At 40.0% G+C, this 13,273-nt stretch overlaps 2 protein-coding genes across 8 annotated transcripts in view; both read left to right on the top strand.

Moving 5' to 3' along the window:
* The window catches only part of LOC147040010 (pleckstrin homology domain-containing family A member 5-like), a 75,141-nt gene extending 69,426 nt beyond the window's left edge, over positions 1 to 5,715 (top strand). For 6 of the 7 annotated variants that reach the window (XM_085901994.1, XM_085901989.1, XM_085901991.1 and 3 more), the window contains 7 exons: positions 719 to 857; positions 932 to 1,056; positions 1,134 to 1,337; positions 1,404 to 1,547; positions 2,606 to 2,748; positions 2,861 to 3,021; positions 3,108 to 5,715. In XM_085901994.1, the coding sequence (XP_085758120.1) occupies positions 719 to 857; positions 932 to 1,056; positions 1,134 to 1,337; positions 1,404 to 1,547; positions 2,606 to 2,748; positions 2,861 to 3,021; positions 3,108 to 3,142 (951 nt within the window). In that variant the 3' untranslated portion in view covers positions 3,143 to 5,715. The remainder of the gene's footprint in view (positions 1 to 718; positions 858 to 931; positions 1,057 to 1,133; positions 1,338 to 1,403; positions 1,548 to 2,605; positions 2,749 to 2,860; positions 3,022 to 3,107) is intronic. The other variant, XM_085901986.1, reaches the window with a different exon arrangement.
* Positions 5,716 to 8,634: 2,919 nt separating this feature from the next.
* On the top strand, positions 8,635 to 12,551 carry aebp2 (AE binding protein 2). Its single transcript, XM_085902109.1, has 8 exons — positions 8,635 to 9,506; positions 10,418 to 10,649; positions 10,768 to 10,875; positions 10,954 to 11,140; positions 11,514 to 11,638; positions 11,716 to 11,783; positions 11,870 to 11,983; positions 12,050 to 12,551. Exons 1-8 carry the CDS (start codon positions 9,025 to 9,027, stop codon positions 12,060 to 12,062), a joined length of 1,329 nt encoding a protein of 442 aa, XP_085758235.1. The 5' UTR covers positions 8,635 to 9,024; the 3' UTR covers positions 12,063 to 12,551.
* Positions 12,552 to 13,273: the final 722 nt, after the last annotated feature.

The raw sequence follows: 13,273 nt of genomic DNA, 5'->3' as shown, positions 1-13,273 counted from the left end.
AGCTCGTTTTGGCAGTTTTTGAGGATCTGACTTTTAATATTAGAATTTCATTCAAAATCGACTTGAGAAAAATCGCTTCAAGTTGACTTTTTTTTCTGGACGCTTGGGTGACGTCAAAGTGTTTAAAACGAAATGTTCTGAGATTTTAGGATTTCGGCAGATGGAGCCCACATGAAAGCAAATCTGGTTATTGTGTATTTAATGGATTTTAATCCGTATGTTTATTTTTACATTGCTATTCATGTAAAGAGCTATTAAAAAATATTGAAAATAGGGAATAACGAATCTTCCCAACAGACAAGTTCTTATATTGCACACTTTTTTTTTTTTTTACTTTGTTCATGCTGTTTGTAAATTTTTAGAAAGGACTCATGGTACCCAGATCCACTCAGCTTTATTATGTTGCCATTTTTCTAATAATTCATTCAACATCAGCCATCCCAGTTTGTCACACAGATGTTTGCATTTGTTTTTCTGTGTGTGGGTTACACATGCCGTTCTTCTTGGTGTGGTTTGCAACGCCAATTTTACTTTGAAATGTGGCATGAAATAAAACGTTAATGACAAAAATCGCCTATTTGATTGAATTTCATAGCAATATCTCATAACAGACGATTAAAATGACCATCAGTGTTATGTTTTTTTGTTTGGTCAGACATGAAATACTTTGTGTGTGCCTCAATGTCACTCAATGTTTCTCAACCCCTACACCCCACAGCAAGGTCCAGACTATCGGTTGTATAAGAGCGAACCTGAGCTGACCACAGTCAAAGAGGAAGTGGATGAAGTCAACGGTGAGGACAAAGACAAGGACAAGAATGAAAGTGCTGAGAATATTGACACTGTAGCCACAAAAGGTACTTTTTTTTATACACACTTGACTGATTCTCTTGTATAACTTGTGATTAATTATGATGATTGTTCAACACAGCTGTACCCCTCTACCCAGTGGGCATTGTTCCTCCGAGAACCAAATCTCCCATGAGCCCTCCCGAGTCCACAACTATTGCCTCCTACGTCACCCTGAGGAAGACTAAAAAGCCAGAATCCAGATCGGTATGTTTTGCTTTTAGCTTTAACTTAGTAGACAACACCTCCAAGATTGATTAAATACTCTTAAGTCTGTGTTTCAGTCTTTGCAGGATCGTCCCAGAAGTGCACTTGTAGATCAGATTGGCTACGGGGAGAGAGAGGTGGGCCGACCCAGGATGAGTGTGGAGGAGCAGATGGAAAGGATGAGAAGACACCAGGAGGCATCATCTCAACGAGAGAAGAGAAGAGAAGCCCTATCTCGCTCGCATTCGTTTGGCAAAGATGACCCCTTTGTTATGCCACAGGTGATAAAAACATAACATCAAAATAAAGTGGTTTTGTGTTTGAAATTTGTATGTTGTTTTACTCAGTTCCGGGACCTCACAGAGGGAGCCTGCGCAGACCCAATTGAGCTGGAAGCACCCCTGAAGCAAGTTGCAATGTTTCACAATGAGCAGAGCAGGATGGAAGCTGAAAGTGAAACCTACACAGAGAGAGTGCCAAATACATCAGAGGTTGCTAGAATGTTGCTAGAATTAGTTACCACAGCTAAACAACTCATCAGTATATGATGTACTGTATTTATGAACACTACATCATACCACCTCTAAATTGGTTTAAATCAAAGGTGTCAAACTCAAGGCCCAGGGAGGCCAGATACGGCCCGCCATATCATTTTATGTGGCAGACAAATTGTGCATCAACTTCATGTGTCAATACCATTAAAAGTACTTCGTGTTAATACAAAAGTTACAGATGATCTTCACTTTAAAAAAATTGAAAAATTGTGAGCAATTTAAAGTAGCATTCACTTTTTGACATATTTGAGCAGATTTTACTCATCTCTGATTTGAAAATGATTCATCAGTTTGTTGTGTGATACTATATATCGCATAAGGCATTGACAGTCATAATGGCCAAAAGAAACTGACTACGATGCGGCCCGTGACAAAAATGAGTTTGACACCCCTGGTGTAAATCATACTTGTCATCCTACAGTTTGTAAATATAGGCAAAAACTCTATGCCTATTAACTACGGTGTACCGCAGGGGTCTGTACTTGAACCAGAATTCTTTGGTCTTTACAAGCTTCCCTTGTGGAGTATTATTGGACAGTCTGTCAATTTTCACTGCTAGAAAATGGAATAGAAAATACATTTCTATCCTCGGGATTTTGAGCGGCTTCAACAGAAGCAAGAATTACTGACACAGTTTACAGCTATCAATGTTTAAGCACCATTTGTAATCCTATCTTGCATGCTGGAGTGTGGTTACTTGCCCAGTGAAGCTCAACTATCATCTCAGAGTGTAATCTGGGACTCTGCCAAGATTTGTGGAATAATTTTAAAGGAAGTCAAGTTGGCCTTAAATGTTTTATCTGCTGGATGCAGCCAGGGTCTGGGCTGCTTTCCAGCAGGCTGACAATCAGACAGAGTGTGTTTTCTTTACCAGTCCTCAGGATACATTTGAAATTCATTTCATACATGCAAGTCACACAGTTTGAGGTAACAATACAAAAGTTCTCATGTTTGTTGAAAATGATATGACATCATGTTTGTGTTGTATTTTTTAGCTGTGTGAAATGCAGACAGCAGTGATTTTGGACCAGCACACTGAGACCCAGCATGTGGAGATTGTAAGCCTTCACTCCTTTGAGGATGACAACAGCAGAGGCGATATGACCAGCTCACCAACCAATATCACAACTGAAAATAGGTGTGTGCTTGTTTGGAGTATTGTCCCATAATGTTGAATGGTTTGTGTGCAAATCATTTGTCAACATCATCTCTTTTACTAATTCCAAATTGCTGTCATATTTAATAACCAGCTTCCAGAGTCCTGATCCAGAGACACCAAGTCCTGAGCCAAAAGAAGGGGAGGTAGATGTGCTACAACAAAATACCAGGGAGGAAAGCCTTGAGAAGCATTTAGAATCTTACAACCAGCTACCAGAAAATGACAAGAAAAACAATAACAACTTATTGGCTTGTGAGTATATACAGAAGATAGAATCGGTGTAAATACTGCGAAGTTAAAAAAAAAAAACGTAACTTTCATTGTTCTCTGCCTCACAGCACAAATATTCACGATGGTGAGCAATGACACATGAGCATCAACCTGGACATCCACGATTGCATCACATAGAGCCCAAATGTAGCAAGTTGCAAGGAGCTCACTCCCCCAGTTTCCCACATTTACAACACAACTACGATGACATAAGGAGACTGAAAAAGATGATTGCAAGTGGTCAAGGCAGAGACTTTAGGTGTACATGTTCTTATTCCAAAGGTTTTTTAAAGTTTAACAAACAAAAAAAACTAACTTTGTATCAGTACTTCAATTCAAAAAGTGAACCTCATATTATATAATGTATTTTTTTCCATGTAGTATTTAAATCTGTACAACACAAGTATCACTTTTTGAATTAAACTACTGAAACAAAATGAATTTGCACTCAATTGTCTAACTTTTGGGATGCACCAGTATATAATAATATTCCGTTTATCGGTTATGTTTGGAATTTTTCATGCGTACTTGCCTAAAATATATGTTCCGACAAAACAACGAGAGTATATTTGTCCACAAAGTCTTATAAGTTAGCTTTCTATGGTTCTGTTTCTACACCAGTTTGTTATTTTGCTATAAAACCTTCTGAACAAATTTCTGACCAGTTTGCTGCTGAGCAGTTGTACGTGACATGTGGATGGGCATCTGACTACAATTGTAAGAAAAATAGATGGATCAATAATATTTATTGATTGATTCATGAATTAAATCTCTGAATGTTCAAAAGTCCTGTTTCCATGCTGCTCAGAGAACATGCCCATAGTGAAAGGAGGAAACTGAATTAGTTGAGCCTGAATCAATTGAGCGGACGTAATAATGCAACTTGATGCATTTTGCAACACAAGCAATTTAACTACTTTAGTTTGTGTGAAGTATTAAGTCTACACTGAAAACTGAACAAAAAGACATAGTTACAAGAATAAAGCATATTATGTAGTGATGGGGGGAATGAAGCTTCAAATTTGCTTCATGACCATCTTGTTGTATTTTTGTACTCCACTAGGTGGCAGTGTAGGTTTGAATACAGTTGTTTCAGAAATGGCAAGTCAGTAATGCTGCACAGAGTCGACCACCTACAGGAATAAAAAGCTTTATTTTCCATCACTAATATGAGAAAAGGCTTTGTTACAAGATTTGAATGTTACTAATTATAAGTCATCGTGTGACATTAACATTAATTTGTGAAATCATAATAAACTTCCAATCGTCTTTACCAAGAACAGTCGCAAAAACATGTATCAGCTTGTTCTTCGCCTATGTAGTATATTTCTGCTCATGTGTTGATTGAATCCTATTAGCATCATATTTTTCTCATGAAATTACATAAAACTTGGTTTTGCAAACCACTTTTGCAGAATTAGTTTATTTGGGTAAAAGTCGATAAATTGATAAATGCATTGTAGAAAACACAACTTGTATTTTGATGGAGGGCTTCAAATATCAATTATTGACATTTACGGCAACTATGTTACTTCGCACAACAAAGCAAGTTGTTTGCACCAAAACAATTTCCCAAGTTGGTTATAAATGTTTAAGTTGGGGGGGAACAATACAAGTTACAACTATTCTGGAAACTCGTTGCTGTGAAAGAGAATTTTCACAACAGCAAAATGTAAAATATTCAATTAGAATGCCCAATGTAAAATTGTATTGAAGTTTGTCACCTAGAAAGTTCAGAATTTTTTTGTGCAACATTACGGTTTAATTGTATATGCTTTATTCTCTTTTTTTTTCTTCATGAATGTCCAACATTAATCTGACAAATCGACTAAATTACAACTTTATCCCTTATTTTTCATATCTTCACTGTAATATTTTCATGACAGTGTAGCACTAAGACTTCATAGGTTTACATACAAATAAACGCACTATCTCTGATTTTTTTATTTTGCATAGTTATGTGTCCTACATCAGAGGCGGAAAGAAATATTTTTTTTGTTTTTGCCTTTTTACACTTTAAGCAAAAGCTAGATACAGTCTGATCTTGGAAGTTTAGCAATTCAAAAAAAATTGTGAGTGAGATGTGAAATTATAGTAATTAAATTTTGTTTCTAACTACAGGACAAGTACATTTTGATATACAGTTCATATTTGTAGATATGAGTATTCAAACTAGAATATAATATAAGGATGACATTGTACAGCCTAGAGAGGGATAGTCGATAAATTTCGTGTACAGCTGTATATAATGGAGCATTTGAGAATTCGTACGGTGAATGGCACCAAAACACAACACATGCAGTGCTTTACTTCAACTCCAAAGTGACCACAACTGGATTCTGTTTGAATTTATCATTTTCATCCATCTGGGTTGACTCTCCAGTGTCATTTCCAGTCACATTTATTCCATTCAAGGGATGTGTAAGAGGTAAAAAGGTAGACAACCTAAAACAGAAAATGAAGAGAATAGCACATGTACAAAGCAATAAGTGGGACCTGAGAACAGGAAAGAAATGAAAGCGATGTAAAAATCTGTATATATAATTATGTACAAATTAAAAAGAAAAAGAGCAAATATAGAGATTATTATTAATGTTATTAGATCCAATATGCAAAACGTTCATACCCCATGTGTTTTATATTGTGGAATAAATGTTGATGTTCATACAAACTTGATTGTTTTTTGTCTGGTTTATCCTCTTTACCCACTATCATTTTGTTGCACTAATTTAAATCCATTACTCTGTCTATTTTTTTCATTAAATAGCAAACAATGAGAGAGAGAGAGAGAGAGAGAGAGAGAGAGAGAGAGAGAGAGGGGGGGGGGACGGACAGATAGATCTACATACGAATTTAATTTGTTCCAAGACCTACTTCGTCTGTTGAATTAGTCGTATATTGGATCAAATATTTAATTTGTTCAACAGCCAAAAAAATCAATGATTACTTCTATCTACTTTAGACTGCAGATAATTACATATAGCAAAAAACAAATGCATTATATCAGAAATATGTAAAAATAAATGACAAAGAAATAATCCATAAAAAGGGATTTTTTATTGTCGCTGTACCTTACAGACACATAGAAATACATACGTTCCTTAACTTACTGTAATTTACAGTATGTGAACTTCAAACCCATCCATCTTCTTCCGTTTATCCGAGGTCGGGTCGCGGGGGCAGCAGCTTTAGGAGGGACTCCCAGACTTCCCTCTCCCCAGCCACTTCATCCAGCTCATCCCGGGGGATCCCAAGGCGTTCCCATGCCAGCCGAGAGACATAGTCTCTCCAGCGCATCCTGGGTCGTCCCCGGGGTCTCCTACCGGTGGGACAAGCCCGGAACACCTCCCCAGGGAGGCGTCCAGGAGGCATCCTGATGAGATGCCCGAGCCACCTCATCTGGCTCCTCTCCACGTGGAGGAGCAGCGGCTCTACTCCGAGTCTCTCCCGGATGACCGAGCTCCTCACCCTATCTCTTAGGGAGAGCCCAGACACCCTGCGGAGGAAACTCATTTTGGCCGCTTGTATCCTGGATCTCGTTCTTTCGGTCACGACCCATAGCTCGTGACCATAGGTGAGGGTAGGAGCATAGATCGACCGGTAAATTGAGAGCTTTGCCTTTTGGCTCAGCTCTTTTGTTAGGTCTAAGTATGATCAGACACTATATCACATGCTAGAACAAAGAGGAGAAGACAACCAGGATGAGTTTACTCGCGAGGAGAACGATAGAGAAAGGAAGCTCAGTTACAATCTCCATCAATTCTGAGTTCTTACTCCACGTGTTCCTCTTTTTAATGTTTTGGTTGCCCTGGTTACAGAGGCGTTGCTACACTAAAGGGAGGGGAGATCGTGGCTGTAGCAACGCTGATTAGCTAAGGAATGTAATGTGGTGTGATTTGGCACTTGTCGGCCCATGCCCCCCGCAGTGGAGTCGCAGAGTCTGATTTCTTCACCCAACCAGTTGTCTTCTCCATGGGCGGCCGACACCTCCTCGACGGTGACCAGATAACTTTGAAGCACGTTGAATGCCGCTTACCTGTGGAACAATGCAACTAAACCCTTGCTAAGTTTATCTTCTTAGTAAACTAACACAACACATAATAATAATGAATATCTAGCCCTACTTAAACATTTCAACACATATTAAGTAAATGTAAGGTAACTGGTATACAGTTCCTTCAACGAACATTGAGTAAATATGGGATAACTTTAATGTGACTAGGACAAGGACACTGATGAAGGCGGAAGTTCATGCCGAAACATGTCAGGTAATGTAACCAAAATACCCTGTTTGTGATAAAAGAACCAAAAAGGGATTTAATGTGACTACTTCAAACTGTATATAACCAGTTTCGATCATCTACAATCTATGAATCGAAGCTACAGTTAACTAAAAGGAATGAAGTTCCTTTGCGCCTATGTAAAGAAGCTCTGCTCATTGTTAGTGAAGACCTCTTACAAAAGAAACACAAAAGTAACATAAGGACAGGAAGGATACATAAGGCTGACGAGGATCAAAAGACATTCCTTGAACTGAGTAGAAAGTACTTAGTTCAAAGGAGAGTCGTAAACTCGTAAAAGATAAGGCCTCCTGGTCTGGCAGGCCAAGGCTTCCCCGAGATTATTCCAACATCTTTGTTCACCACGATGGACCGGTACAGAGTCCGCATTACTGCCGACGCTGCACCGATCCACCTGTCGATGTCGTGCTCCATCCTGCCCTCACTCGTGAACAAAACCCCAAGATACTTGAACTCTACCACTTGGGGCAGGATCACATCCCTGATCCGGAGAGGGCATTCCACCATTTTCCGACCGAGTACCAGGGACTCGGATTTGGAGGTGCTTACCCTCATCCCGACCGCTTCACACTCGGTTCGGAACCGCTCCAGTGAGAGCTGGATATCACGGCCTGAAGAAGCCAACAGCACCACGTCATCTGCAAAAAGCAGAGACGCAATGCTGAGGTCCCCAAACCGAACCCTCGGTTCCTCCTCTTTGTCCCTTATCGCGGGTGGTTTTTAGAACCAATTATCCGCGATAAACGAGGATAGTCAGAATTTTATTTCTCCATCGGGGTAGTGGGGGAATTTTTTATTTGTTTGTACATGAAAATAAAGCTATATTTCATTTATGTAAATAAAGCAGTATTTTAAAAAAGTTCTTTCACTACCTGCTTAAGGTGAAATACAATTCTGACCAAATTCTATGGGTCAGTAAAAGTAGAACACCTTTTTAACAATAAATGCCTAAGGCCTTTTTTAAAAGTACAAAAGGCTGGTCTGCAGACAAATATTTGTATCATCCATCCATCCATCCATCCATCCATCCATCCATCCATCAAGGCAAATGGAGATCTGTGTGAAGTGAGAAAAAATGGGGTGGATATGGAATCAGCACACAAAAATGCATTCAGAAAAGTTTACTTGCATCTCTGATTTGAAAAAAATCGTAAACGTGTCAACCAGTGTAGTGCGTATTTCAGTTGGTCAGAAATTAACAATTTTCGATTCGTTAAATGTACTGTGGGATTCCTTTTTTTAAAGTGAAATCTTACGTGCACCTTGCAAGATGCGAATTTCTTCATTTCCTGTTTGTTGGAACACGTGGAGGGGTTTCACCACAGTGCCAAAGATTTTCGATGCAAGCGAAAATGAATCACTCCTACCAACGAAAGCGGTGGTGCTGGATTTGCAGTTAAATTGCAACTGTTTTGGGGGTTTTTTCAACGTAGCGCTGCTAAGATTTTTTTTTTCCACATGCGGGATGTTTTTATGAAAAGTCCATAGTTTTGGGGGCGGGGTAAATTTAAGTTAACGAGTGACAATATATTTATACAATCTTTGGCCGTAAAGAGTCGTGACGTCACCACAAACGCCTGCTATGTTCAATGCTTGAATTGCAGACTGAGTGGACGAGGAAAGCATCAGGAAAGCAACTTTTTCACTGGAATAACCCCAAAATAGATACTTTTGACGAGCAAATATGGCTCAAATAACCTCTGGGGAAGTTGAACAAGATTCTCAGTCAACGTTGGAGCATAATGACAACGGAGAAACCGTCCACACCGGCTTTGGGGGACAGGCCGTGTCGGACTCCAAACAGGAACCGGGTAAAAAGAACGACATTGGGCTCGGAATGGACGTTCGTGGCGGTCGCGGTGCCGGAGGGGAAAACAACGACAACTCGTTGCTTGACGACGGCAAAGATGAGGGAGACTACGGCAAACTCTCCGACCCCGGCAAAAGTCCCGCACAGGGGAGTCTGGCGAGTAGCACCGAGTCGGCCCAAGAGGGCTCCCGGGTGCTGAAAGCAGAACAAAGGGAGGGAGGCAACGGTTCTTCCTCGCCTCTGACAGAGCATACAAAGGCCGCGGAGAAACACGAGCACGGCGTGAAAAGACGAGCCAGCGTGGAAGTGACCTCGTCGGACGGGGAGCCGCTCAGTCGGATGGATTCTGAGGACAGGTCTGGGAAAGTAGTAACTCAAGAAGCATGGCGACTTGGTCACTGGCAGTCTAAATATTACTCCTAAGAATAGGTTCCCTTAAAATAACCCTAACGCGCCAGCCTTTTTAAACCTTTCCTGTGCAAATAACGGCACACTCAGCCAAAACGAAAACAATGTTAAATTTGAAATGCGTGCCGCTGCCATCCTGCCTCATGTCTTGAAACAATTGAAACGAATTGGAGTGCAATACCTGGCTGCAACCAGATGTGACGCTGTCGTCTCACGCTGAACTCAAATTGATTTATAGACACGTTAAATCAAACGCACGGAAATGCAGCTACTGGGTCTACAATCGGTTGGTTCTTTTCCCCAAAGAGATTTCTCAAGATATAAAATTATAAGAAAAAATAAATAAATGGTCAATTGTAATAATCATATTTAAGCATCAACAAAAATTGTAAAGTAACGGCCGAAATCAATTCCCTCGAATTAACAGCACATTTTACCAAATGGAATGAATCTATTTGAGGGTCAAATATTTGTCATCATAAAACATATAACTGTACTTATAATGTTTTAAGACAGATTTGAACATTAACTATAACTGTTAAAACAAAGTGTAAATGTGGGATAACAGAAGTTAAATAAAATAAATGATGAGTTCAAGTTAAGTTCTGCCATTCTGCTGTTCGAAATTATAAGGACTTACTGTCATCATTCACACATGGCAAAAAACTGCTGAACACAAAATAAGAACTTGTGTTCTATTTGTCCTCTAAAATAACTCACTTAATATTTTGATATTATTAAGGTAACTATATTATCCAGCATATCAGTCAATATCAGCAACAAAAAAATATATATGAGGAAGCATAAGACCCATTCTGCCATCACAACCCTAACTTCTTTGTTATCTTTGGTCTTCTAGTATCAGCAGCACTCTAATGGACATGGAGAGCATAGCATCAAGTGGCCGTTCCACACCAGCGATGTTCAACAGTCACGGCGGGGCCGTGATTGTCGGCAACGGCTCCATACCGGTGAACGGCAAATCGTTGAGTTATACGTGCTGTTGGGATCACTGCCAAGTGCACTTTTCCTCCAGCCCCGATTTGGCCGATCACATCCGAGCCACGCATGTTGATGGACAGAGAGGAGGAGTGAGTTTTATTCCATGTTTGTATGACAGTGCCTGTTAGTTTCTTAATTTTGCTTTTCTCAATTTGAAAGCTACTTCAAGTCACTTCTTGACTTGCATTTTCGGTTTGCTCCGCACAGGTTTTTGTGTGTCTGTGGAAAGGCTGTAAAGTGTACAACACACCGTCCACCAGTCAGAGCTGGCTACAGAGACACATGTTGACTCACAGCGGCGACAAACCATTCAAGGTGACATGCGGTTAACTAATTGATTGTCAAAACCGCACACTTTGTCTGCTGGCTTGTAACGGGTTTGTGTGGGTGCAGTGTGTGGTTGGAGGCTGCAATGCCACATTTGCCTCCCAGGGTGGGCTGGCCCGCCATGTCCCCACTCACTTCAGCTCGCAGAGTTCGTCCAAAGTCTCCAACCAAGGCAAAATGAAGGAGGAATCTCCGTCCAAGGCTGGCCTCAACAAGAGGAGGAAGCTCAAGAACAAGCATAGACGTTCACTCCGTACGTACAGCGCATGACCATTCAAACATTTTTGACAAGTAATTAGAATACATCTAAAAAAAAAAATATTTAGCTTCTCATTAGTAAATATGCTGCTGACTCACGCACATGTGCGTGCAACTGACGGAAAATAATTTATCAATAAAACCACGCTTGACACACAGCTCAGGTTGTTAATTTGGTGTCTGCAGGGTGTCTGGAGTAATTTTATTATTGATAGTAAAGGGAAGAAAATAATGACTTGACGCGTTTACCGTCCAGTTGAACCACTCATATGAACTACCCATATTGTAATAAGTTCTAGAAGTTAGACAAATAATGCATGAATCAAATAATCATATAACAAATTGTATTCCCCCCTTTCTTTCTTTAGCCCGTCCACATGATTTCTTTGACGCCCAGACCATGGACGCCATCCGCCATCGAGCTATATGCCTCAACTTGGCCACACATATAGAGAGCCTTGGAAACGGACACAGTGTTGTGTTCCACAGCACGGTACACACATGAGATTAAAAAAAAAATAACTGTACACGTGTTTTTGCGTTTTTATGAGCGTATGTGTGTCTTTCCAGGTAATAGCAAGGAGGAAAGAAGAATCTGGGAAAGTGAAAGTCCTTCTGCACTGGACACCTGAAGACATGTAGGGTTTTTTTTTCCACTCCCATTCTTGTGATTTTGTGATTATCTGTCTTTAAATGTCAACAGATAACTTTTTTTTTTTGGAAGACTCCCTGACGTTTGGGTGAGTGAGAGTGACCGATTGCAGCAGAAAACCAAAGTTGTGCACCTGTCCAAGCTGCCGACCGACACGGCTGTTCTCCTGGATCCCAACATTTACAGGTGTGTGACAAATGAGGCGCAGGAGAATTATTATATTATATTATTATATTGTTTCCCCACTCACAGGATGTTCTTCTAAGGATTTCTCCCAGGACTGAAGTAGAGCTATATACAAAGATTTTTGGAGCATTTAGAGACTTATTTTTGTGCTTAGTTGCTTAATCTCGTAAGATATTTAGGGATGTGTTACTCTTACTAGATTCAGAACAGAGTCAATTGAGACACATTTGTAGAGTAAAGCAGTTTGTAAATACTTGAGATTTGTAATATATTTTTTTACCTTGACTTTGAAAAGTTTCTCAAAACGGACTGTAGCTGTATGTACCTTTTATTTTTTTTAAATACATTTTTAAATAGTTGGTTTTATCTAGGTCGTTATCAGGTATTGTCAGCACCATGAAAACCAGGAGATTGCCTTAACCGTCATTAGTGCTGTGCCACTTTTTTACTCATTTCTACAAAATGTGATTTTTAATCTGAGTGGTTCAAAACAACTGGTCTATCTGCTGTATTGTTTCTGTGTAACTTGTGTTTTTTAGTGACATAAAAATCCCAAATTGAGACTTCATCCATCTTTTCTTATTCACATACAAATGATACAACGTCAACGTCTTTCTGACAAAAAAAAAGTTTGTTACTTAGCATATTTCAAGTGCACAACTACAGGACACCATTTCTTAACAGGCCACACATTTAACAAATGCAATATTCTGATATTCATTTGTATTTACAAGGCAAACAGCTACGATGAGAGCAATTAGTATTTCCAAATGGAGGAAACGTAGAAAAGTCGTGATGCTTCCCGGGCCAACAGAAATTTTCCCAAGCACTGCGTTGACTCATTCAGGTCACGTCTGAAGAACTGCAGGCCTCTCTGGCCTCAGTTAAGGTGAGTGAACATGTCAGTGAAATCAAAGTTGAACTTTTGGAAAGTGGAAAAACAACATTTCAGGAAAAACAAAATATCAAGAGTTGAACATGGTGGGGGACTGTAATGGGCTGGGGCTTTGCATTATTGTGCTGGCTGACTGTCTGTGATTGATTGAATCATGAATTTGGCTCTTTACCAGGAAATCCTGAGGGAAAATATTTAATACAATCGCGGTCGCCTTGCGGGTGAGACGGGAGGTGTAAATGTCCTTCCGGGGGTGGGAGTGAAGCCCCAATGATCTTACTAGCTGTGTTCACTATGCGCTGCAGGGCCTTCATGTTGTATTCAGTGCAGCCACCACCCCACACAGCGATACAACTGGAGAGGACGCTCTCAATGGTGCCACGGTAGAATGTGGT

Source organism: Syngnathus leptorhynchus, chromosome 21, assembly GCF_054491065.1.
Source record: "Syngnathus leptorhynchus isolate UIUO chromosome 21, UIUO_Slep, whole genome shotgun sequence".
Lineage (NCBI taxonomy): Eukaryota > Metazoa > Chordata > Actinopteri > Syngnathiformes > Syngnathidae > Syngnathus > Syngnathus leptorhynchus.
This window is presented reverse-complemented; position numbering and strand designations above follow the sequence as displayed.

What these genes read in the sequence shown, in the direction of transcription:
- aebp2 (XM_085902109.1), top strand. Translation starts at nt 9,025, where the DNA reads ATGGCTCAAATAACCTCTGGGGAAGTTGAACAAGATTCTCAGTCAACG. An exon ending in TTGATGGACAGAGAGGAGGA is followed by an intron (nt 10,650 to 10,767) that starts GTGAGTTTTATT and finishes TGCTCCGCACAG; the next exon opens with GTTTTTGTGTGTCTGTGGAA. An exon ending in GCGGCGACAAACCATTCAAG is followed by an intron (nt 10,876 to 10,953) that starts GTGACATGCGGT and finishes GTGTGGGTGCAG; the next exon opens with TGTGTGGTTGGAGGCTGCAA.